The sequence below is a fragment of the Spinacia oleracea genome, chromosome 3 (assembly GCF_020520425.1).
Source record: "Spinacia oleracea cultivar Varoflay chromosome 3, BTI_SOV_V1, whole genome shotgun sequence".
Classification (NCBI taxonomy): Eukaryota; Viridiplantae; Streptophyta; class Magnoliopsida; order Caryophyllales; family Amaranthaceae; genus Spinacia; species Spinacia oleracea.
Window position 1 is genome coordinate 11,678,215 of NC_079489.1, and position 27,185 is coordinate 11,705,399.

General features: G+C 35.8%; 3 protein-coding genes across 5 annotated transcripts; 2 read left to right on the plus strand and 1 right to left on the minus strand.

Annotated features, from left to right (window-relative positions):
* Positions 1 to 1,666: 1,666 nt before the first annotated feature.
* Positions 1,667 to 8,839, plus strand: LOC110788911 (probable protein phosphatase 2C 34). 3 transcript variants are annotated; one of them, XM_021993543.2, is made up of 6 exons: positions 3,774 to 3,943; positions 5,390 to 5,630; positions 6,062 to 6,379; positions 7,132 to 7,249; positions 7,356 to 7,579; positions 8,248 to 8,839. In XM_021993543.2, the coding sequence occupies exons 1-6, from the start codon at positions 3,906 to 3,908 to the stop codon at positions 8,470 to 8,472; spliced, it is 1,164 nt and encodes a 387-aa protein (XP_021849235.1). In that variant the 5' UTR covers positions 3,774 to 3,905; the 3' UTR covers positions 8,473 to 8,839. The 3 variants fall into 3 exon arrangements, with proteins under 3 accessions (XP_056694672.1, XP_021849235.1, XP_021849236.1); XM_021993544.2 differs by lacking the exon at positions 3,774 to 3,943 and adding an exon at positions 4,315 to 4,918; XM_056838694.1 differs by lacking the exons at positions 6,062 to 6,379; positions 7,132 to 7,249; positions 7,356 to 7,579; positions 8,248 to 8,839 and having other exon boundaries at positions 1,667 to 3,943; positions 5,390 to 5,529.
* Positions 8,840 to 13,376: 4,537 nt separating this feature from the next.
* On the plus strand, positions 13,377 to 16,744 carry LOC110788914 (uncharacterized). Its single transcript, XM_021993546.2, has 8 exons — positions 13,377 to 13,753; positions 14,288 to 14,418; positions 14,947 to 15,024; positions 15,140 to 15,184; positions 15,285 to 15,329; positions 15,423 to 15,474; positions 16,056 to 16,152; positions 16,270 to 16,744. Exons 1-8 carry the CDS (start codon positions 13,444 to 13,446, stop codon positions 16,433 to 16,435), a joined length of 924 nt encoding a protein of 307 aa, XP_021849238.1. The 5' UTR covers positions 13,377 to 13,443; the 3' UTR covers positions 16,436 to 16,744.
* Positions 16,745 to 17,329: 585 nt separating this feature from the next.
* On the minus strand, positions 17,330 to 24,262 carry LOC110788913 (uncharacterized). Its single transcript, XM_021993545.2, has 7 exons — positions 23,541 to 24,262; positions 20,928 to 21,125; positions 20,073 to 20,345; positions 19,664 to 19,766; positions 19,335 to 19,453; positions 19,063 to 19,242; positions 17,330 to 18,150 (listed from the first exon to the last, which is right to left on the minus strand). The coding sequence occupies exons 1-7, from the start codon at positions 23,841 to 23,843 to the stop codon at positions 17,365 to 17,367; spliced, it is 1,962 nt and encodes a 653-aa protein (XP_021849237.1). The 5' UTR covers positions 23,844 to 24,262; the 3' UTR covers positions 17,330 to 17,364.
* Positions 24,263 to 27,185: the final 2,923 nt, after the last annotated feature.

Sequence of the window (27,185 nt, forward strand, 5' to 3'; positions counted from 1 at the left end):
GGAAGATCATGCTTGTATGCACATTGATTAATGGTTAACTACTACGATTCCTTTTTGTTCCTTGGTGGGCGTTTGTTAGCTTGGGATTGACCTTTGAATATGACTGAACTTGTACAAACCATGTGACACACTCTTTTCAAGTGAACTTACTTAATTGCATTGCATATTCATTATTCAGTGCCTCTTTTTTGACTCATGAAGGCACTCTTGTTCTTGTAGGGCCAACTTTCCTCTTTTGGTAGTTTTGGGAGATTTTTACTTTTATCCGAAGAATATTTTCAATCTATTTTTTTCCCTGAAATTATTCGAATTTACTGGATCTGAACTTTGTTGGATCTAATTGAAACTAATTCAAACTAATCTTAACTTATTTCAACCTGACACTATTTTGTTTAAACGCGAGGAGACCCTAAGGAAAAAAAATGTGAATTACTAATGAATTCATACATTCACAAATACTTGTGCGAGCCTTGTGAAGCTAGAGAGCTACCGAAGTTTTACTCTCTAGGATAAGTTTTGGTCAGCATAAAACAAAAACTTGTCCGTTAAAGTGAAGGTTTGCTAATTATCATTATCGAACATTTTATATTAGGAGGACAAATGTAGATATTGAGTTGTTATTGATGTAACATTTATAGAGACAAGTGAACCTATTGATAAGTGTGAATGGTTCACAATAAGTTACAACTTACAAGAACTTACTATTCAATCTTTAAGGTTTAAGGTCAATTAACATGATAGGATGATGATGTTGTTTCTCTTAGTCAATTATATAGTCACAACCACAAGTCTTTGCTTAATAATTGATAGAATTGTCCCCTAAATCTAATTTGGATGCTTCTGTAGTAGAACTAATTCCAAAAGTTTTTAGCAGTTTTGATTAGATTAGAGCAACTCCAATGGTTACAAAATGGACCTGCTCACAAAAAAAATAAACATGTGAGCAGGTAGCCCATCATTGGGCATTGGTACAACAATGACATAATCAGCTGTTAGAACCTTGTAGCTATTTTGGGCTACGTAGCTCAAAAAAATATAGCTCTAATAAATAAAATATTTAAATTAAAATATTATAGGGAGTTACAAAGTATTGTAGCCCACCAATGTGATAACTTGTAGTTTTTATCAATTGTAGCTAGAAATTTGACGTGGCAAACTTAGCCACAACATCTCGTAGCTCACCATTAGAGTTGCTCTAATAGCTTAGTTAAAGAGTTGATTTATAAACAGAAATGGATAAGTCTAATTAGTTTTGTTATCAGGAACATAAAATATACAAGTACTACGTATCAATCAATTTTCATTAGGAAGAACACCCACATTAAACTAAATCATTAATCTTATATCAACGAAATTAAGAACTACGTAGTACTGTGTAATACTACAGGGAACGTAAGTAACAATGTACAACAATAGCCAAGTCTTTAATTTAAGAACCGTTTTTTAATTACACGTAGGCTCCGTTATATTCAACTTATTTTATCTGAACTTATATGAATTTATCTGGACTTAACAAGACTTATTTGGAAAAAGACTTATTTTGCCTAAAATAAACTTATTTGTGTTTGAAACTGTTTGAAGAAATCTTTTTTTTTTTTATGAACTTTTATTATCTGAACTTAAGTAATTAAATTAACTGAACTTATCAAAACTTATCTTAACTTATTTTGTCTGAAATAAGTAAAAAAAAAAACAGAACCGTAGTATTAGAGAATGAATTTATGCCATATTTTTCCTTGACACCTTATGTTTTACAAGGAGTATTCCTTATTAAAAAATTTAAAAATCCCTATCAATTTTTTTTAAAGGATCCAAATAGATATGTGTATATTGTGAATACTTTTTATGTACGCCTAAAACATTATTACCAAATTCTATATTTCAATCCCAATATTCAAATCGGACCGAATTAAGCAAATCTCAGGTGAAAAAAACGAAGCATATCGAGCCTCCACTTAACCACCCCTTCAAACTAGGTTTTGGGCTTACACTTTGGTCTTGGGCTAAGAAACATGTACTTGTTCATATCAACCATCCATAATGCAAGCAACCAATATAAACGATATTTTCTTGTTTTGCACACATTTATAATTTGTTGCATTCCATTCACCAAAAAAAATAAAAATTTTGTTGCATTCCAAAATCTCCAAAATCATGGATTTATTTGATGCACTAGAGTCAAACTCCAAAGACCCGCGCAAAATCCACGCCCAAATTATCAAAACAACAAGCCCACAACATTCCCTCCCTCTCTTCAACAGGTTGATCACTTTCTACTCTAAATCCAACCGTTACCCTGAAGCTCTTGCAGTTTTCCGGCAAATCCCATCTCCCAACGTCGTCTCATGGACCTCCCTTATCTCCGGCAACCCCAATTCCTCACTCTCTCTCCTCCATTTCATCGACATGCTCCGCCACCGCACCCGCCCCAACCAGCGAACTTTGGCCTCCATTATCAAGACTTGTGCCACTCTTTCGTTGAAATTCTTTGGGTACCAGGTTCATTCTTTGTCCCTTAAGCTTTCACTGTCCTCTCAGCCCTTTTGCGCGTCTGCCCTTGTTCATTTTTATTCGAAATGTCGGCTTCCTGATCATGCGCGCAAGGTGTTCGATGAAATGCCTGAAAGAGATGAGGTTTGCTATTCGTCTATGGTTGTTGGGTTTGCTCAGAATTCGCGCCCTGCTGAGGCTTTGGCCCTTTTTTCTGAGATGGTGTCGAGGAATGTGAGTTCTACGGTGTATAGTGTTTCCGGGGCACTTGGCGCTAGTGCTGAGCTTGCTACTTTGGAGCAATGTAGGGTGATTCACGGTCATGGTTTTGTTACAGGTCTTATTAAAGCTGTTTATGTGAGTACTGGATTAGTTACTGCGTATGGGAAGTGTGGTATGGTTTTAGAAGCTAGGAGGTTGTTTGATGAGTTTATACCAGATATGAATATTGTAGGATGGAATGCAATGATGGCTTCTTATGCTCAACAAGGGGACAATTCTTCTGTTGTTGAGCTTTTTAGTTTAGCCGAATCACGAGGACTTGCTCCTGATGACTTCAGTTTCTTGGCTGTCTTATCTTCGTTATATAATGCGGGTTTGGCAGATGAGACTCAGAAATGGATCAATCAGATGATAGTAAAATACAGTTTAAAACCTTCATTAGAGCATTATACTTGTCTAGTAGGTGTATTGGGTAGAGTTGGGAGATTTGAGGAAGCAGAGCGAATTGCTATGACCATGCCAATGAAGCCGGATGCTGGGGTTTGGCGGGTTTTACTATCAGCAAGTGCACAACGTGGTGATGCTGATGTTGCTTGGAGGATGAGTAAGCGATTATTGGAGCTTGATCCTTATGATGACTCTGCATATGTGATAGCTGCTAATACATTTTCAGTTACTGGGAGGTGGAATGAAGCTGCAAACATTAGGAAGATGATGAATAATGTGAGTGTGAAGAAGGAAGGTGGGAGGAGTTGGATGGAAGTGCGAGGAAAGGTACACATATTTTTGGCAGGGGACAGTGAGCATGAACGGATAGAAGAGGTTTATGCAAAACTCGCAGAACTCATGAAGGGGATTGAAAAACTGGGTTATGTGCCAAATTGGAGCGAGATGTTGCATGATGTAGAAGAAGGGGAGAAAAGAGAAGGGCTTTCATATCACAGCGAGAAGTTGGCATTGGCATTTGGGGTGTTAAGTGGGGCAGCACCTCCTGGGAAGCCTTTGAGGATTCTGAAGAATCTAAGAATTTGCAGAGATTGTCATGAAGCCTTCAAGTATTTCAGTAGGCTGCTGGAAAAGGAGATCATTGTAAGAGATGTCAACAGATACCATAGATTTCTTGACGGACGCTGTACTTGTGGAGATTATTGGTAACCAGTGTTAAGTGTTACAAACTTACAACATTACCAGCTATGGCAACTAGCAAATTGCTTTATTTTTCAATCAGCTGGTAAATGTTTTACGCTACCTGTTCTTCTTTATTGAATAATAATAATTGGAATCAAAAGTGAAATGTCATGAATTCATGATTTTCTTTAAACATTTTTTAATATTTTGTGTGATAAGCTGATAACTTATTTTACCAGTTTAACTACTTGAAAAGAACTCTTTTGATATCCTGTAAATGCGCTAATTTTCCGTCCACTAGTTTTTCCAAGTAAGCAGGTTGCGTATCTATCTCGGTCCAAGTTGTCCAACTTTTCCAAGTTGATCTGTGTTAAGACATCTGGCATTCTTGCAGCCATGTTTTCGTATTTAGATTCAGAATATTGCGTCACTTGCTGTTGGAATTGTTTAGGAAAAGAAGATTTGCATATGGTCTTTGGCATTCTTATTTTGTTAGATGTTGTCTACATCGTAAGGCTTTATTATACTACATTAGCTTGCCGCACAGCACATAGGCACCATGAAACTTGAAAATTGTTAAATAACAAGATAAACTTATCTTCAATACTAAATTAAGGACCACTGAGTAATTAATCTCAACCAAACAATTCTTTAGTCCTTTTAATTCTTTTCTTGTACCACTTACCTGATTAATTAAATCATGTCAGCAAAAATCACTTTTCTATATGCCGACTTTGTATAGAATAATGTATGAGATTAGTTGAGTTAGCCTATAAACTTCCAAATTTGCTTGCTAAAGATAGCACCCATTCTGCAAGTGTTAATGCTAATCGTCATTGTTAACGCGATAATATAGATATCTCCTTGGCTTTCTTTAGGGTTAATGTGTTGAATCTGCTGATCATCATTGACGATCACCTTTAAAGGGCTGAAATATCATAAAAACAATAAAGTGGATGCTTGAAATTAGAGGGCAAACTATCTTATTTGAACAGTTTGAATTCTGAAACCTTTTGAGTTTCTTTGTTGTAATTTGGAATTTCTGAGGACTCACTGCAACATATCGTGTGGAGCACAGGTAACACTATCTGACTTTTATTGTTCACTAGCAGTGTAGAGTTCTATATCTTGCAAGAAGTCTAGAGATTTATGTATTTAGCTATAGAGATTACTGGCTGTTTTTATTTTATGGTAGTTACACGTTTGTAATTATGTCTAAGCTATAGAGAAGTCTCTCTGAAACAACTTCCCTATATTCACTTTTTGTTAGAGGTAATCCCCAGATATTGCCACCGTGTGATGCATGCTGGGTAGTTGATGTTGCTGTTCTTGATAGTCATGGATTGCAAGTGTGGAGTTATGTATTTTGTGTTTTAAAAAAAAGTTTGGTCGGAAATTGAACTCCTTTTATCCAACCTACACTACACCATTACGTTCTTTGTCAGCTCTTTGGTGTTAATTTTAGGCACTTATATCAACAATTTTAGGAAATAAAATTATTGTTAGAAAATAAAGTGTGTCCTTTGATTGGCTATTAATTAATTTGCAGGACCATGGTGCAATTTTCCTCTTTATTTGAGGGACTGTCAAAGAGTGTTTCATCAAAGGCCAGGAACACTAAGAATGATAAGGGAAGGGGAGCTGTAGAGTCATTGGAAGATGAAGCAAGGAAGAATCATCTTATCTTAAGATGTCCCGGTGTAACAACTGCGAGGTCCAATGGAACTGCATCAGTTTTTTCCAAGAAAGGAGAGAAAGGAATTAATCAAGACTGCTTGTCCGTGTGGAAGGTACGTAGACAAGTTGAATATCAGAAATTTGTGTCCTGTTTTATTTTTGGAGGGGGGGAGTAAAACGTGAGGTTTCCGTACTTGGCTCAGCATATCTCAAGCTTTGTAACAAGTTTAGACTTAGACATGGCCAGTAAACACTTTATTCTCCATCCCTCCCAACCGGGCAAAGCTGAATCGGGTCACCCCAAACAAGGTCTTAGCAGCTGGAATCACCTGCTATAGGATAGAATCATAGATCGAAGATGACATGATGTTCTCTAGAGTAAATGCTATTGGACTACATTTTTTTATGTATCCTGTAGACAGTATTAGTTTGAACTTTTGAAGTATGGGATTAGATGGTAATATTTTCTATAGTAAGTATGCTCTATATGATGCAGATTTTTGCCCCCCCAAGAAATTGACTAATACGAGTATATGTGATCCAGGAGTTTGGTTGCCAACAAGATATGACTTTCTGTGGAATCTTTGATGGGCATGGTCCCGTGGGTCATTTTGTTTCTAAATATGTCAGCAAATTGCTGCCATCTTTACTGCTGCGCAATTGGCAGGAAATACTTGCCGTTCATCCACTTGAACTTGATCTTGATGCGGAATTGAATCAATTGACCAAAGATGCCCAAGAGTTTCACATATGGAAACAAACATATTTAAGGACTTGTTCCGTCATTGATCAACAACTAAAATGCCATCCAAGAGTCGACTCATTTGATAGTGGGACTACCGCTTTGGCTATTGTGAGACAGGTATTGATGAAAATTTTGATCTAAGCTTGTTATGTATTATGTAACTTCATGGGGTAGATGAGTAGTTGTCTTTAATACATCTTGCTTCAAAGGAGTTAAAGCTACCTGATGCAGCAATGCTGTTACATAACCTAAGCTTGTACTTTGTCATTACTTGGTCTTCCCAATTTATACTACCATGTTTCACAAAATTGTGCTCCATCTTGAAATTTTAACTGAATCATTAGTTTCTCAATGGATGGAGGAAAAATATCTTATATGTTGATGAGATAAGATTCCCCGTATTCAGTTCATACTCCATGGTGGGCTTATTCTGTTTAGGACATGCTGATCTGCTATATGGATCACCAATTTATATCGAGATTGAGAATGAATGTAGTAATTTAATGGTTAACGGAAGCTTACTTTGTGATTTTGTATCTAACCAGTGATTACGCATGCGTAGTTAAAATGAAAGACAACTGAATTATCTTGAGGTCCTGCATTCGATATCCTAAGGATATGTATTGATTTTACATCAGAAAATGTTCACAATCTAGGTAGCAACTGTGAAATGTACATTCAAAAGACCAAGAAAATTAAGCTCCAAAACCAAGTGGCTTTTTGTGCTTTGTAAGATCAACTTGTCTTTCTCAAGTTTTGAGCATTAAAGAATCATGTTTTCATGTATATGTGATAGCTTGGTAGGTTCTTGACAGTGAAAAGTCAAAGTCATTATTATTGACACATTATGTTGTGCATGAAAATTCCAGGGTGAACTCCTTACTGTAGCTAACGTTGGAGACTCTCGTGCTGTACTAGCTAAAACTGGTGAAAATGGAAACTTGGTGTCAGTTCAACTAACAACTGATTTGAAGCCCAACTTACCACGTTAGAGCCTCTCTATCTCTCAAGCTTTTGTCATTTATGGTTTTTTTTTTTTGTGTGTGTGTGTGGTTTAGAAGTTTTAACAGCATTCCATGTTTTCCATCTGCAGAGGAGGAAGAAAGAATAGTTCTGTCAAGAGGACGAGTGTTTTGTTCACATGATGAACCAGGGGTTTTCAGGCTCTGGCAGCCAAATAAAGCGGCTCCAGGGTTGTCACTTTCACGAGCCTTTGGAGATCATTGCATGAAAGATTTTGGGCTTATTTCTGAACCTCAAGTTACACAGAGGCGTTTAACAAACGGAGACCAATTTGCCATATTGGCTACAGATGGGGTGAGTTTCTTTAACTCCCTTCAGTTATGTGGGTCTCCTAATATCTATGTGTCCATGCTTACCAATTTATCTTCTCGAGACCTAGGGTTAGTTATGTATTGCCCCAGGAAATGCCATAACCTCCTTTAAATACTCAAGATTAGGGATGGTAATGGATCAGATTCGGATCGGGTGAGGCTTCACCCGCATCCACCCATCCTTCATCTGCGGATGAAACGGGTGGATCGAGTGAATAACTGGTGAATGTTTTATTATAAAAAAAATTATATCAACTTTAACATATAGTCATTTTCATCAATAAAAAAATATTTTGAATAAAAAAATAACAAAAAATGCTTTGAAAAATAATTTGCAACAAGAATTAAAAATATTTTCTTGAGTATATAATATTTTTATTAAAATTTGGGTGAAAAATATATTAAACGGGTGGATGGGTCATAAGCCGATGGAACAAGAGTCATCCGTATCCGACCTGATCTGTTATCCGCATGTCATTCGTTTAGTTCGGGTATCCATCCATTTAATAATAGCGGGTGGATTGGGTAAATGGATATCCATTTAAGTTTGTCATCCCTACTCAAAATGCGACTGTGAGGGAGATGTGGGATATCGATTGTGGATGGAAATCGGATCCTAATTGGTACATCGTTTGTTCTTTTGTAATACAGGTGTGGGATGTAATATCCAACGAAGAAGCTGTGCAGATAGTTTCTTCAGCACCAACAAGGGAAAAATCTGCTAAGAGGCTTGTTAAATACGCATCTCATGCATGGAAATCTAAGAGGCCTGGCATAGCAGTAGACGATATCTCCGCCATCTGCATGTACTTCCACAGTTCTTCTACTTCACATGATGTAGTTTCTTCAGCAAAAATAGGACATAAAAAGCTTTAAGTAAGTCTGTCTCAGATGATGTATTCCCTCCTATCCTACGAAGTTTGTCACATTTTTGAAACCCGTGACTAAAATATACGGGCTGCATTTTTCAAAAACGTGACAAATTTTATGGGAACAGAGGAAGTATATATATATTTGTAGCATTGAATTTGTAGGTGAACATTTAGGAGTAGACGCAAAGGGGTTTGCAATATTCCTGTCCCTGTGATCAGAGGGTATTACCTAGAATAATTGTCCGACGATACAAGAAATGATCTTTAGAGTATTTTCTTAATTTTGGTTGTAAACTTTCTTGCAGAATGATATGTATATATAAATATATAATATATGTGATGTAATTTCCATCTTGTATGGATTTTCCCAACGAGAGTGTTATGTATATATGTGAGCGTTATTGGTTTATCACTAATTCACTATCATGAAGTACATCTGTATATACTTCAGAAAGATATGCTCAATTTGCTCTGTTTGTTTGAATTCTCTTTTCCCCATTTAGAAAAAAGCAATACTCATCTTGGGATGGTGCTACATGTACTCCTAGAGTACATGGAATCTTGTACTCCATGCCATTCATTGGCTGAAATGGCATCTTTAAAGATGCCCTCCTTTTTGAAAATTTCCCAAATTTTCAAATTTAATTTCAAATTTGAATTTCAAATTTTACACAGATTACAATAAACTTAATTAATGCATTATTTTTTTTTCAGATTTTTTTTTCAACAGGAGAGAAAACATATTTTTGGGTTGAATTTTTTTCATCCATTCTCATTGTTCTCTCCCGTTCTTCGTGATCTCCTCAGTTCTTGGTGTTTGATTTTCTTATGTTCTTCAAATTCTTCCTTTCTTCACGTTCTTCCTTGAATTAAACTTTTTGTAATTAAACTTTGATTTTCTTATGTTCTTCATGTTGTTCATAAACCCAGATTCATAAACCCAGATTACGTTTTAGGGTTTTGCGGTTGTGATCTTCGACCCAAGGGCGGTTGTTGGAGTCAAACCACGACGGCGGTGGGTCGTTGGTGTTCTTATTTCCGGCCGGAATCTAGGGTAAGAGGGGTAATATTAGAAGGAAAAAGAAATAAGAGATTCGAAAGAGAAGGGAGGTTTGTTGAGGGTGGTGAAAACGGTGATGGTGGCGGCGGGATGGGAACCTAGATGAATGACCTAGATCTTAAAGTTGTTCAATCTTTTTTTTATATGCCTTTGATTTAACGGGATCATTTAAAAAATAATGAAATCAAGGTAAATTGAATATACGGGGTCATTTGTTTTATAGAATCAAATAAAGTGATTCTAATACAATTATGGCAGGCAAAGATAAAATAATTTACTTTACCAAAGGTTATGTGCTGATACCCCTTGCTTCAATGGTCACTGCAATGCTTCCTATATTTCTTTCAGCCTGCGAGGCGTGTTCGATCCCTGATATCAACAATCTTTTTTTCATTTTAACTCTGAATAAGAATTTACGGGATCTTTTTAACTTTAAGGAAATCAAAAGGTGATTTTTAAACACTGACTTAATTTAATTTATAAAAAAACGAAATCCAGAAATGAAATTACGATTATATAATACTAACAGTAGTAATCTATAAAATTACACACTCACCTATCAATTGAAATGGAAAATATAAGCGAGAAACAGCAAGCTATCGTCGGTGCTATATGGTTGTGATACAATTTTTTTCCAATGCTAACGAAGCTGTGAAGCCCCAAATTGAAGTTTGAAATTTTCTACGGGAGTTGTGTTTTAAGAGACGTTTGAACTTCTCTGTGGGAGTTGTGTACTGAGGGACGTTTGAATTTCTTTATGTGAATTGCGTTTTATAGGTATCAATTCATTTGCACTCAAAGGAGTTGGTATATGACGTCTGATTGAATTTCTGGGACGGTATCATTTTTAATAGAATCCCTTTTGATTTGTAAGACTCTATATCCATTTTAACGGATTGAAGTTTGAACCCTATAAAAACAAAATGACTTCTTTATATTCAAAATGATCCCGTATAGTAATGTTATGTTAAAAACATTTTGTCTGTCCTTGAAAGGAGCCGAACATGGGTGCGTGGGGATATTACTCAATATGATCAGCATTCAGTAACCATTGCGACAAAGGGGTATCAGCACATCTGTATTTTCAAAAGAACCAATTTGTATATTGAATTAGAGTTTGACTTTTTTTTTTCTTTTTACCTTAAAGGTGTAATGATCCTGTAAATTCATGGTCAAAAATTATACCAAGTAATTTTCTCTTTGGCCAGGATTCAAAAGCCTAGTTAAACTTTAAAAAGATGATTTTTTCTCTAGGGAAATCCATAGTCAAGGTAACCTTTTATTTTTATTGTCGTATTAGATGTGTTTACTAAGGTGTGTATGGATTCTCATCCTAGATTCTTAAAGAGTAGTCGTCTATTAAAAAGGTAAATGTAACCTTCTATTACGACGATATTGTTTTAGCAAATATCTATAAACGTTTGTAATGAATGGATTAAATATTGCATGTAAATTATAATAGTACTATGATGAAGCATTTAGCACAAGTCGTGAAGGCTTGAAAAGACTAATTATCTTGAACATATGCTTAATTACTCCATAATTTTCCAAGTGCTTGAATTATCAATCAATATTCGGTCCTAATTCAATAAAGGGTTATTGGCAGAAAACGCTTTTTTATTATATTTTTACTAGGAATTACTCCGTATGTTTTTTTAATGAGAATTAAATTTTATTACTATGTATTTTAATATGTGGGATCATTTTATTTATTATGAAATCTAAACATTCGCTGCTTATAAAACAAGGTTTTCAAAATCTCAAATATATTATATATTTTCCAGCACAAATGGATGTGCTGATACCCCTTGCCAAACTGGTTACAACGAAGTTTATATAGTCATCTTTACACTGCCTAGACCTGCGTTCGATCCTTTATATGTGGCTTTTTTTTTTCCTTTGTGCAATTGTTGTTTTATGTTTCTATACTTTTTATGTTTTCTTTTTATTATTTACGGAATCATAATAAACAATACATAATCAGATTGCATATTGCAATATACGGCCATTGTCGCTTCTGAAAAGCCATTGTCGTCTTCATCAACGAAGGTAAAGGGTCCAGCTTTTGCTTCCGTTCAAGCACAAAACATCCACATAGCTAGTTTTCTTCTATACCTTCTTCCAACCATCAACATAGCTAGCTTTTGCAACTGAAACTAATTTAGAAAAGGTAGATTAAATTTAATATTTCAATTGAGCATTTTATCAAACACCTTATATGCATCACAAATGGAGGTTTATGTAATAAAATTCTGGCTATCTCATAGCCCAATTCGAAAGATATTAAGGGCAGCTCTAATTGCATTTGATAATCGTTTATATCTAGCACGAATGTCCAGCTATGAAATTAATTAAATTTCAATTTTTATTCTTAGCAAGAATGAATATGGACCAACAACGGCAGTTTTTTTTTTAATGAACAACAATGGCAGATTTCTTTTATGAACAACAATGGAAGAAAAAGGAAAGAGAAGAAGGGAGATGAAGGACCTACAATAATTTCGTTTGGCGCTCTTCAGATTGGCGCAATAAGTGAAAATGCATCCCGCCCTATTCTCACGTTTTGGCGCAATATGCAAAAGTGTATCCCGCCTAAAACTTCTTTTTTATTTGTGTTTTCCCTCCCATTTTTTAGTGGGATTGATGTGTTGTCAATATATTATAGGTGATGTACAAAAGGCTCTTGTACTCTAGTAGTACATGTAGCCTTTTCCCTCATCTTGGAATTTAAATGAGCACACAATCATTGCTGTCGTAAAAGTACATGTTGACATAATACTCCCTCCGTCCCGAAATACTCGAAACGGTTTGACTATTTACACTATTCACATAATTCACTTCGACCCTATGTTATTTCGAGTATATGAAAACAAATGTTAGTATATAATGAAATATGTTGTTGGTTTCATCTTAATATATATTTTCAAAATATTAATATTTTATAAGTTTTTTATAATATGTACTCCCTCCGTCTCTTTTTGTTTTTTACATTTTGTATTTTTCACGCGTTTTAAAGAATAATTAATTTGCATTGAAATCCCTCAACTTTTTTTATTTAAATGAGACAAAATACGTTTATTTATAATGTTTTCACTTTTATCAAAATTCTGATATTGGGAAATGAGAAAAAAATTAATGTCCCAATGGAAAAGTGTGAGAGATTAAATGACCCAATGAATTTGATTGGTTAAAATAATAATTGGACACAAATTTTGATAGAATACTAAGTTATTTATGTGATAATATAAAAGGAAATGTAAAGAACATTTTGAAATACCCAAAAAGGAAAACGTAAAAAACAAAAAGAGACAGAGAGAGTAGTTAAAGATATTGGTGGTCAAAGTTGTGCATTGACAATCGTATCCAGTCAAAACGTTGCGAGTATTCCGAGACGGAGGGAGTATACGCTAAGGCCGTTGTTTTGACATGAAAAGCTCTTCAAAAAACAATAATTCAGGAATGCACATATTTTTCTTTCTAAACAATGAAAATAGAGTATAAAATGACCTTTTCCAACTCCTGAAAATGAATTTTAACTTTTCGAATCTACGATCAACTTTTATCCCTACGTTATTTTAGGTATTCTAATATGAAGATGAAAAGTGAAAAAATAAACTAGTGAGAATTTTGAATAAAAATACAAGTAATTTCTTTCTATTAAATAACACGTGAAAGCCACTTCTATAGACTCAAGTTTTTCAAGTTACATTTTCAATTTTTGATGAAAAATAATTATATATTTTCATTTTCTAAAAAAAGAAGAAAAAAAATGAAAAGGAAAAAAGAAAAAAGAAAAAGAAAAAGAAAAAAGAATGCACAAAGTTTGATTCGTTAAAACTTGGTTAGTCTGTAAATTGATTCGTGAGTGAGTCTTTTTTAACGCAAAGACGAAGATGTTATGTCAGTAACAAGAAAATGACAGCATCCTCTTCATTCCTCACTCTCAATTCCCAATTTCACTTACTTACTCAAATCCCTTTAAAACCCACCTTAATCTCAACTCCCAAATCCATCATTAGCACTAATACAACTAATAATCCAATTAACCATCTTGTTGCTGCCACTAATTTCAATCGATATCAGATGGCCATGGCAGCTTCACCATCACCATCCATTTCCACTGATCAATTCAAGCCTTTTCAGCTAAATGAGATGTCTGATTTCTTCTTAATTTCCTCTCCCAGTGGATATATCTCCATTTGCGGTTTTGGGTCTCTTCTTTCTGGTAATTTTTTTTAAAATAAATATTCTCCAAAATTCAATCCTTTTTCCTGTTTTTTTTTTCTGGGTTTTGTGTAAAGAGGTTGTTAAATGGAGGTTCTTTAATAATGTGCTGGTAAAAAAAGATTGAAAATATTTTAACTTAAGAGTCAATTACTAAATTACTGGTTGAGTTAGCTGTTTACTGTTTAGGTGTGTGAGATTGATCAATATCGGATATTAACTTAGACTTGCTCGTTGTGGGTGTGGTTGTAAACATGAATGATTGCTGTCCATAATTTGTCATTGGTTCATATGATCTTTGCAAACCATAATGTTATATTCTGTGAAACTTTTTTGTTGTTTATATTTTTGATAAGTTCATGTATTTTACCTTTACTAGAGAACTACTCTAATTCAATGCTAACTTATGTCTTACTATTAGAGGATTTAGAGCAAAGTTCATATAGGATGTTAGTATAATGATTTCAGCAATATGTTGGTATGCAGCTTAATACTTGATTTGGGGTGTGATAATAATGATACTGGATTTGAGCAGAGAGGAGTGCAAGGAGTACATTTCCAGATTTGTGTAACTTTAGGGTGGCTCGATTACAAGGTTTTAGGAGGGTTTTTGCTCATGTAGCTCCTATCTTCTTCGAACGTGGCATTGCCAAGCCTGAAACCAAGGTTATTTTGCTCTTTTCATTGCTTTTTGACTTCAATTTCGTTTTACTTGTTCTAAGTTCATTTTATCACAGTTTTGCTGGTTTTGATATTACTGTTTGAACCTAAAATCTGCTCCTGTCTGGCTGCCTCCTTCTAGGTTCCATTCAACCTATTTCTTCTTGTGGTCCTTTTTATTTTTTTGCTTCGATCTACTTACATAGATGGATCATCCTATGTAGTTCCCAAAAATTTAGTCGAAAGTGTAAGGAAAGTTTCATTGAAGTAAGCAAGGGTTGTGCATAGAAACTATCCTGGCTATGATGTAAGTAGTACTGTGAGATTAGTGGATGATCATAGTAGGACAGTCAAAGTAGAACACAGCTATTATTTGGGTGATGTTAGTTTAAGTCCAACTTACCTCCATGTTGGGAAAATGCAATTCTGAACAGTCAATTTTCATCCTGATAGATTCATGCGCAGTTTGGCTATTATGTTGTTCTTGTATTTTTCTTGCACAATATGCTAATGGGTCTGTCGTAAACACATCAGGAGATCTCAAGTTTAAGTGTAGAGCCTTGTGAAGGGGAGGAACTCATAGTCACTGTGTTTGAAATTCAAAAATCGGAGGTAATAATAGGATAAATTGTTTGGAAGTTAATGCCTCTCTCTTGTGTATAATTTCCTTTCCATTTCCAAACAATCAATAACAATCACTAGTAATTTGTCAATATGATGAGTTCAGGTGCCTTCTTTTATGGAGAGGGAGCTTGAGTTCCGATTTCTAGCTGTAAGTTGAGAACATATGCCATTGATGACTCTTTCTTATCTGATCTTAAGTTCCCAACTCATTATTCTATCTAATGATTCGATACCATGTCATTAATCAGGTTCTGCCAGAAACATTAGAAGGGAAAACATTTGATAATCCAGCGGTATGTTTGAATCTTTTTGAATGAACTTATCTTTGATCTTTAGTTAATGCATCAAAAATTGCCTTGACAATTATTCTTTTGCGAAATATATAGGTTCTCTGTGCTCGGTCCAGCGATGAGGAATTTTTCAATGTAGGATGTAAAGGTAATTTTCTTCTTTATTGAGTATGCAGTTTCTTCCCCGGCTCCTTCTCGCTATCATCCTTGTTCATTGATACATACATAGCACTTGGACCTTAGGGTGAGTTTATCCCTCGGAATCACCCCTATCTTCACACTCTGCTACATCAGCTTTGCACTTGTTTTATTATTCAGACTCACACAAGATTCTCCCTATTTTTACACATTATCCCCAGACTCGCCTCAGCCTCAACTAAACTCCTAAAAAAAGATAATTAAATAGGATAAAGTATGATCATGTGGTATAATTTGATTTGGTTGGAGAATAAGTGGAGTTTTAAGTGAGTCTTGAGTGAATCTTGGATTTTCAAACTCACTTCAAAACTTGTTGTAGTCTTTTACCACATTATCCCAAGACTTAGACTCGAGACTCACCTTAAGACTTGGGATAAACTCACCCTTAAACTGCTAAGTTAGGTTTATGCTTTTCTGGTTCATAACTAACTACCAACTTCAAAGTTAGATGCTCACAGTGGCCTGCCTAAATTCATGTTTTGATGACATTGTATGCACAATTTAAACTCACTCGGTTAAGTGCAAGTGCAGGAAGCAAAGAAGTATACCATCAGCATTATGGACGATATAACATTGATAAGATATGGAGGGACGACATATTTCCTTGTCGAACTTATATGCGCCATTGGTAAGGTTTTTCCCTTTTAGGTATTCCTGTGACTGGCTTCATGATGTCATGATGTCTCTCTTTGCATAATTATCATCGTATTAAGATGCTACTCCTCATCTGATGACTATTGTACAGTGTTTTAGCAGCAAAGAATCTTGGAGATACAGCCTACAGTAACTTTTTAGATCATACATACCTTGCTGACCGTCAGACAACCATTCGTCAGTACCTAGCAACAGCAGGTTCAGGTATAATGGAAGAGGAGCCTCCAGAGTCCTTAAAGACGCGTTATGGTGGTTAAGCTGATCAGAACAATACAACCCAATAGAATTTAAAATTTTAAGTTCCTCAACTTAGTGTTGGGACTTGGAAAATCTGCACATGAAAACTGGTGAAACTGTGTAAGCTTATTTCCTGTAACATAGAGCATAGTGTTAGGCTTTTCTTTAAAGCTTCTAATTCAGGCTCTATCCACATTTACACTTGAAAATTGAAATGTTCAAATAAATCAGACATTATATGCACAAATACATATCTGTTATAGGGATGAATGTTGTATGAGCTTCCAGAAAAATGGGTCTGTAATAATTTGTGAATGTGTAGGAAGACAGCGGATTGTGTTCTCCCCAATCCCACGATATTTTTGCAGGAAACTGTGATCGATTCTTCAAAAATGATTGCAGTTTAGTTCCTCTTTATTGTAAGCAGAAGCAACCAAGTTGCACGTCACGGGTTTCTTCTCACATGTTCATCTTCTAAAATAGCAACAACTGTGAACTATAGTATTGCTTAGGTTTTTTTTCTTCTAACAGGTTTCCCGGTTTGACATGGTCAAGGCGCAAGGACGGTTCTTGTTCGGATCCTCAGTGGTTGGAGAAAACCAAGACCCTCACTGCCTCTACTTATGCCAGTGTAAAGTTTATGCAAGGAATTTATTTCAGGATAACGAGTGTTGTTTAATATGTTTAGTTGTTATCCTTTTAGTTTAAATAATGCCCTAAAGATTTGTTTTAGTTATAGTTATGTTCATTCATATTCTGAGGTAAACTTGGTCAGCTTTCTTCGTACTGCTTAAGAAGTTGATGATTGAAGGAAGTTAGGTCGCTAATTATCGAGATATTGAGAACAAATCTCTCATTTGACATCATTACCCCAAGAAAAGTTAGTTATAATTATTAAAAACACTGAGAGGAGATTTCCAACATATATATGCATTATATGGTATTAAATTTAAATATCTTTTGTATCACAACTTGAGAGCGTTTCATCATTTTCAAGTTCATTAATAAGCTGCTCCATCGTTTTCTTGTACATTGGCATATAATGATCATTAATCATCATTTTTGTCAATCTAATTTTACTATACAAATGTCTAGGAGTCTCGTAGATACCCACATGTTCCTCGGTAGCATCATCGTCACCTGAACCAGCATCATTGGAAAAACGAGCACATACCATATGCATGATTCGTCCTGGTGGGTAAAACTGATGATTCTCTTGGATGTCAGAAGACGAAATCTGATGCTTATTCTCCACTGCATCAGCCAACATATGAGCCTCTTCAGTAATTTCTTGAACTGTGGCAGCTTCTTCCTCCTGCGCTAGGGCTTGGGCTTGGGCTTCGGCCTGAACTTCCTCCTGTTTCTTAAGCTCCTTCTCCAGCTGGTACCACAGCTCACCTTCAGTCACAGCCTCCATTGTTGATGTGGTTATATCTTTATCTGCTGCCAGGAGTTGCTCTTCTTCCTCCTCTGTGTCATTTTCGTGTCCTGAACTTTCACTTAAAAAATTGTAATGACCATCATGTATTTCGGTGTCTGTAGAAGCTACTTCTGTCACAAGAACTTCTGATGTGGTGGTGGTGGTAATCAATGCGGCCTCGGCCATATCTTCCTCTTTCAGGTTTATTGATTGAACCACATTCCGACGGCGTGCTCCCATGCAGGACCATGCCGACAGGGTTGGACGGGTACGGACTACGGCTTGTGCAACATCCTGAGCACGCCTCATCACAACCTGAATATAAACAGTGATGAACCAAATGAGCTAAAGCTTACTATTTTCCGGATATCTACAACCACAACGGGGTAGTAAACCACCAAAATCTCCTGCAATTTTCACTTCTAATACTCACTGTTCAGAAAATATCTGTGCAGCACCATCACTCCATCACTCTCCCCCCCCCCCCCATACACACACACACACAACTCTAAACATTCACACCCTTGGTGGGTCAAATGTACACAACTCTCTACAAGTCTACAAAGACAAAAAGAGAACCTTTTGATGTGAAATTGCTATTTGCTACTTCACAATGAATAAAAAAGAAACAGAATACAAAAAACCATTTTAATTTGAACCATTAGGATAAAAAAGTCAAAGTAACACTAGTCTTAGCAAATACGAAGTATATGCAACTACCAATATCGCAATTTGCAAATGCTAGAGGAACTGGAATATGGACGTCGGGTCCAAACTTTTGGCAGAAGAGGACACAACTGTGATAGACACGAGCCAACGAACATGTATGATACCAAGAGGTTAGAAATGGATGTATTTTACTCTTAAAGTAAAAGTAGTACTGATTTAGGTTTTTGTGAATTACTAAAAAGCCATGACTAAGAAGAAATTCGTGTACATGAAAATCCAACCCTTTGTCCAATTGTCTTCAAATGCTACCCAGTGGAATAATGTGTGGTTGATTTTGTCACACGCTTTCAAGCACAGTAATATGAAGCAAGCGTAGGATAGCAAATAATAAATAGACATGTTTTCCCTATTTATTTTTCTCCTAAATGCCCTAACAATCACGACTCACGAGTATGAAGATCTATCAATCACGACTCATGAGTATGAAGATCTATTTCCCCCATGGCCACAAAGCTAATTTCAACATAAATCCATTACAATCCAATCCAACAAAAATACCTGAGTGCCACTGGAGACAGGACGGAAAAGAGCACCAGCACCAGCAACCCTAGCCTTAGCAGTGGTGGCTATATATTGCGTACGGGATCCTATGGCTGTAGCAGAGCGGTAGACAACATTCAGGACTCTTGTTCTCTCAACTTGATCACGCAGATCATTTAACCAAGATGATGCAGTTACCTGCTCACAAGTCATAAGTTTCAGGCATGTTGATACATGAACCAATTTAGATACTATAAAGTACGGAGACAGGCAAGATAAGTTTACAGCACCTCAGAACGAAGTGTATCAATAGATGAAGTTGAAAATGTCGGCACTAAATCAGCACCGTTAATGACTGTAGAAATGAAATGTTTGCCAGATTCTGCCAATTCCCATGTCATGCAAGCAGCTGCAAGATTGGACTTTGTTGTTAAGCAACTATATCAACATTGCATAACACCCTAAAATTAACAAATTTCTAATTTGAACATAGGCCAGTTTCTATTTAGTAAGTTAGAATCCAAACTTTCCCATTTGACCTAAAGGACGGTCTGAAAAGGCCACATGATAATGATGATATACAGTATGGCACTCAAAATAGAATGAGTAAGATTTGTACCTGGGGCAAATGATACACAGGTACAAGAGGAAAATTCCTTCTGTTCTCGGAAAATATACGTCAACAAAGCAGCAGTTCCACCACCAAGGGAATGGCCAACAATCTAAAACACAGAAGGGAGCCACTCAACTAGTTAGAAAAAATAATTACAAGATATAGACAACTAATTAGATCGTTTTCACAAGTTTTCGGTTTCCAAATAAAGCAGCAACCACAACCAGGAGTTACATTGGCTAACTATATCGCATTTTACATTCAGTTAGCAAATTAGCACCCACAACCAGTTCAGATAGCACAAACAAGTACATGTACATGTACAAAGGCATGTGGAAGGGTGGAAGGGTGGAAGCTTGGACCATATAGTTCCAATATGCAACACACGAAAACAGTAACCAAATGCATTGTTTACCTTGATATTATAATCAGGATGATCATTCAGAGCTTTGATGAGGTAAGGAGAGCTAAGCTTAGCTATCCAACGAGCAGCAGCTACCATCCCACAATGAGCATATCCCAAAATTAAATTGCTTATCCCACCATCATGTAATACAGAATGATGAAAAGGCACCACGGCACCAGTTGCTGCTGTTAGTGTATCTTTAATACTATGAGTACCCCGGATCAACAAAAGGAAACATTTGGTGCCATGATCACTTATAATTGTGAAAGCAGGCTTAAGAAGCTGCAAATATAAGAGCAATTTAGATTAAAGGTTATGAACATTAAAAGCCAAACTTCCCATGTATACAGCATATGGGTATAAATGTATAATTTACACTTCACCCTTCAAGATAAAAATACTCCCTGTCACCTTTTGTTTTGCCCCATTGACGTTTAGCTACTATTTATTTTTTTGGTTAGTGGAGTTGATTAAGAACAAGTGGTGGGACCAAATGTATTGACTTGTATGTGAGAGTAAAGTTGTGGTCCGGTGGTCCCCCATGGTCATTTTTATTATGGGGAAATGAGGCAATCCAATGGGGACATCCCAAAAAGGGTAACGGGGAAAATAAAAGGGGACAGAGGGAGAACTATCGAAAATAGGGTTACTCAAGGGCAGATGCACTACTCTAATGGGCTGCACTGTTTTCAGACAAAACTTAGGTTCAGTGGTTATGTTGATTCACAAACATCATGAACAATGAAGTTTTACCAAACGAAAGGACGACAATGAAGTGTGCTATAGGCACTAGACAAAATGCTCCCAGAATTTTCACACAAAATCTGAAACGGCGAAAAAGAAATGCAGAAGACCTTTACTTACAGCAGCTTTGGGCTTTTGAAGAAGAACATCAGCTTCTGAGAACCCAGCAGACTCCAAAAATACAGGAAATGGCTTCTTGGAGAAAAGCATGCAGAGAGTCAGCAGTCTCAATAAATGTTTTAACTCAGCAATAATTTCAGGACCCTTGAGCTGTACACAATCACCTCCAGCATACACCCCTGCAACTTGTAAATCTCCCTGTAGAGCACAGTTTAGTCAAATAAACTCAAAACACTAACTAAAAGAACAAAGAGATAACTACAATAACGTAAATAGAACTGTAAGCTGAACACCATATCGATTTCTGGCAATACTAACGCAATTTCAAAACAGCTAGATCCCAGTCTCTCTTTGGTGAGTGATACAGAATTTTATTGTGACTTTGTGAGCAACGCTGGTCAAAAGTGTTATTACTTATTAAAAAGGAGATTGTTCAGTTAATTTACTGTCAGTAGTAGACAAAAAGACTTGTCAGATGTTAACCTTGAAAACAACATCTATGATGCAAGTAGGATTCGCCTGTGAAAAGTGCAAATAAGCTTTGAAATTCGGGCAAAAATTTTCTGGACATACTGAAGTTATCAAGGTATGCACTATGCATAAATAGAGTGCTTCTAGGCTTAAGAAAAGAGCCTTTTAGCCCAAGAAGCTTTCATCGTTTGCCTTGGGAGTTTCACACATTGAGGAATGATAGGAAATCCTAATGAACAACCTGGAGTATAAATCTGAAATCAGAGACTAAGAGAAAAGTACACAACCCCACTCCCTTAAGAACATCCATATCCCCTATATCACAGCTTATGTGCTTTCCTGAAACACAATCTTCTCTCATCTGCTTACTTAAGATACCCAAAGCAGGCATCATTTCTGATCCTCTGTGGGAAACAGATGTCACAACGAAGTTCACTAATTCATGTTAATGAAACAATAGACAAGACTGCCCAACAACAAAAATACCACAAATCCACAATTGGCAATGTCCAAAAGAGTCAAGAAGTACACACCACACAGTCTTACTTAAGACCAATAAATACTAGCAGTATTTTAGCGAATACCATGTCGCTCCAATCTCTCTATATCATTTATTTCTCAGCCTCTATCCCGCAACCTGATATCGTTACTTGTGCATAACATTTTGCACCATTCAGCCAACCTTGAGTCCTATTGCTATAATTCAGAAACCCTTGACTATAAAATTTTATCAATGGACGAATCAATCACAGCCATCAATAATCATGTGCATGCTCTGACATTTATGAGAGGTTCCAAAACTTTTTAATTTTGTGTAGTTCTTGACCTCTGGTAATGATTTCTGTGGGAAAAGGAGTTCACAACAATAACCAGGAGAAAGAGAAAACATACCAGCTATTAGGGACGAAGGGCTGACCTTAAGACATTATGGAGGCTGACATTCAAGGTAGGACATTAAGTGATGGCATAACCCCATGGTGCGACTAGTCGACAACTAATCAATGATTGCATATGCGAATCCATGTTAATCACTAGTGTTAGTATACATACATGGTTTCCCATAGTCCACAGCCGCATGGTGATAATCATAGACACCCTCATTCGATAAAGGTACATCTCAGAAATTGAAATCACCCAGCCCACTAGAAAGAAGGTTCCATAATCATCACACCAGGATAGGTTAACATGGTTTGATTGACACCTCATATGTGTTGTGATACAACAACTAAAAGACCAAAAAATCACCAACTCTGATAACCCAAAATAAACACATCTTTCCATATGCAACTTCACTCCAATATTCAAATGCATGCAAGAAATTCTCTAAATTTTCTAGTCATGTGAGATTCACCATCGTCCTTACCTAGATGTTAGTATACACTACTTGAAGATGATAAGATGATTGTTAGCATCTGAACTGATTCCATGGAAAGGGTATAAGCTTTATATCCCCATTTTTTGTACACATGTTATTCATGTACTCCTAAACAAATTTGAGATTCACAAAGAAAATTAACCTCAACTTCCATTACTTCCTCTTATTTTCCCTTCAATGCCCTACAATTTCGAACCCATTATCCCTGCATCACCTGTTTGAACCTTATAATCCTTTTCACAAGCCATCTGATGATCTCTTTACATGATGGTGTACATATAAACCACATACATTATATTATCTGTCCTAAGATAACTTTTCATTGAGTTCCAAAATTGCAGTATAATCACTTTCCATAAATCCTTTTAGACACCAAATTCTCAAGAATCAAACCTAAACAAATAACAACTTGGAGAATGTATAGAACCAATCCTAAAAACATGCAAGGACTATGCTATCTCATCTTAGATTGTCACTACATAAGACACATGTAAATTCAACTTCTCAGTTTGTTGTTACCGCAATAATAGCACTCAGGTAAAAAATCATTCTCTTGTCTCTAATTTACTACTAGGGGGCTTAATTGACCATCCAAATTACTTGCCATTAGACAATTTCTGATCTTTCACCTAAAATTTCAAAATTTCTCAAAAATCGAACTAAAACGACGAAACAAGAATTATCTGTACACTAATCAATAGTAAATTCAAGCTTGATTCAAGTAAAATCAATCTAAAACACCAGAAATCTCTCTAAAATTGACAAACCTGACGCCTCATAAGATAGTTAATCCCAAAAGCTAAATCACCAAGAGGCCATTTCCCCAGAGTTTCCGAATACGTAAACCTTAATGTTTCCGACAAAGTACTAATCGTTTCAAACCAAGTCGCCGGAGCTTGAGCAGGCCGCCGAGAAATCTTCCTCCGAATTGATCGACTCGATGTCGATTCACCCCCATTACTACTCCGGTCATCGCCGCGATCCTCCTCTTTGGCCGATAATCGTCGATTCAAAAGCACATAAATCACCAAAAACGCTCCGGCGGCTGTCGCCAATGCCGCCGTCGCCATCTCCGATCAAAACTCCAATAAATCTCTTCCTTTCTAATCAAACTTTTCCAAATTCAATTCATGGATGAAAGAGAAATCGAGGTTTCGAGGAGAGAAAAGGTAAGGGTTTATCAGTTGAGGAGGAGGAGGATGTGTGAAGGCGGGGAAAGAGACAACGTAAAGCGATAACGGGGAACTTGACGGGGAAGCGCCGTTGAACTGGAATTACTGAATTGCCCCTTGTGTTTGTGGAGATGATTAATAGGAAGGATATGTAATAAACGTGAGAAGGCGGGGATTGAAGAGTAAATTCGGGGACGGCGAGTAAACGGAGGAGGAGGAAAGAAGCAGCGGGCAGGCGGGCATGGGAGTTGGGGAGTGTGGGGTGGTGGGAGGACAATGGAGAGAGAATGTTGGAGGATTAGGACAAACTCAAACACAAGTCTTATTTTTTCTTTCTATTTTTTTTTTAATTGTCTATACGAAAAAAAATAATTAATGATGAGGGGTTTTGTAATGATTGTCGTATCATACTATCATTATGTCAAATTGTCCGCAAAGGCTATGGATACACAGAGGGTAAGTGGTCCCTGTGTACCCTGGCCATATATTGGTTCAATCCACCTCAGCATCGCCACATCATCCCCCAATTTCAATTTGAAATTTCAGCTTCACTTTGAATTTGAAATTCAAATGGCTGAGGGTTTTTTTTTCCTTTATTTTCTGTCGATGATACCAAAGTTAGAAGGATTTTTTTTTTCCATTTCATCTCATCTCTGTCAATGGTAGGTGATGAAAGGCGATACACCATTTTAATTAAGGTCACCATGTTAATATCGCTGTAGATTGCAATTTCCGTCGTGTTTTTGGATTATTTTGTTCGAATTAAGAGCTGTGCTGTAGATTGCAATTTCCGTCGTGTTTTTGGATTATTTTGTTCGAATTAAGAGCTGTTATGGGCACGAAATCAATATTGTCGAATTGATTAATGTTTAATTTGTGAAAAAAAAATTCTGCATTTCAGATTTGATAAGATCCAATCGGAGAAGATGACTGCGGAGTTTCCAAAGTAAATATCTGTTTTAAAAAGCGCCCAAAAAAAAAATTGAAAAATAGTGGTTGTCAAGGCTCGAACCCCGTACCGCAGCGTGGATGAATGAAAGAGTTATTGATAATGCTAGTAACCATTGTGACAGTGAGGCAAAGCCATTGGCAATTGTCATGCAAATTTCTAGTTAAGCACTCCTTGTAGTTCTAAACGTTAATGAGTAATTAATTTTACGTTGTATATCAATATTGACTCCCCATCATTGTGTTGTACGTTTTTATATAATGTATGATGATACCTCCCCTATTATGTTATACATTTGTATGTCTTATAAAAATGATGCCCAAATTTATTTTGTATTTTATTATTTTATTTTTTTGAACCGAAGTTATAATTTAAATCAATCATTTCATTAATAAACTATAATTGCAAGTTATAAGAATATTCAATAATTAAAATTTCTTGTTAAACAAATAGTACATCAAAATAACAACTTATAATATATATCCTTTAGTCCACAGTCGTACGTTGTTATATACTAATTGCGTACACAAATGTTACATCATAGTACCGTACACAAATTCAAAAGTGTCATACCAAAGTCCTAAACCCCTCCGAAACAGTATTAAGTACCGTTTTTACTACTTAAATTAGACACTAATAAGTAACGATAAACAAAATGTTACATATTAGTCTATTGCCGAAAACCTATTCCTCAGCGAACAACCTACGCAACGACTCCCCGTAATCGTCGTCGTCCCAAATACGTTTCCATTCCTTGCAAACAGCTCGAATTATTTTCCCTTGACGGGCCGAAAAAATCGGGAAAATATGAAGAGCTAAAATGAGTTCGTTATAAAACACATCATGCGCCTACAACATTGAACATTTTAGTTAGGAATTGTTGTTTAACTAAAACTAACATTACGCAACCTAAATTAAAATCAAAATAAAGACCAAAACATAATTTTCAAAATTTCGGAATAATAACACTAACAAACATAATTAAAACTTCTCACCTAAATTATGTACCAAAACCAAAAATAAGAATAGAAAGTAACTAATATTTTCACCTTAAATTTTGTACAAAATATTATTTTCAAGTCAAAATTAACAATATAATTTAACTAAAATTAACACTCATTAAGCCTAATTGACCCTAAATAGAATTGAAGTAAAATTAACAAAAATAACCCTAAGTTTAGTGGTAAATTTGTTACGAAAAAAACTTGCCAAAATTACCAAAAAATGACTATTACTAAAAAAAATCGAAATCATGATCTTACAACCTCCCATTTGAGTAACTAAAAAAAAGAAAATGTTTAATTACCTTGATCTCCTCCATTGTTGAGTGGTTTTTGGTGGAAACTTGAGGGTTTTGGAGAGTGTTGGGTGGAAGAAAGGTGAAGTAGGATTTTTCAAGTGAACTTGAAGATCCTATTTATAATGTGTTTCCAAGTAAGTGTTTTAGGGCAATGTAAACTATAATGTGAGGCTTGAATTGTTATTGTAATACGAGAAACTTTTGAACTTTCGGATTTTATTTTCACACTGCCAAATGAGTTAAGTTGTATTGAGATGTTAGAGCATTCCCCAGCTGTGAACAATTAATTGTTGCTATTTACAGTTTTGTTGTATATGATTTTGAACAAATTTACTTTCGTTGAAAAACGAAAAAGTAAATCAGCTTTATTGATATAAGTGAGACGCGTGGTGCATGTAATAAATTAGAGGAAGCCAGCGCAATAATGCAATAAAAGTGGGTTCATTTTTATGTATTTTCTGAAAAAATTCGTAAACAATTTTGGTAAATTTTTTCACAATTGTGTAAAATTCATTTGGTTTATTTACTAGTAAAAGAAAAAATCAGATAAGTTGGTATAAATATTGTTTTATTTCGCATGTTAGTTTTATAACGACATTAACAATATTAGATAGATATAACAATGTAAATTATCGTAAAAAACTCATATTTTAAAGAGTGGTAATGAAAAATTTATTGATTTAAATAAGTATATAATTTATAATATATCTATCTAATATTGTTATCAGATCTTTTTGCATGTTATGTCAACGAGCCGAGCTCAACCGAGTATTTCGGTGTTCGACCTAGGATTAGGCTTGATGAGAAATTTCCGATCTCGAGCTCGAGCGGAGCTTAAATGAGCTTTCATTTTTCCGTTGTTTTAGCTTAGGTCACGAGTAGCTTGTTTAAGTTCAAGCTCGAGCCTAGCCGAGGTATTACCAAACGTGCCTTAATAAACGAGCGTTTAACAAACACGCCTTAAATTACCAATATCGAATTTAAATGATCA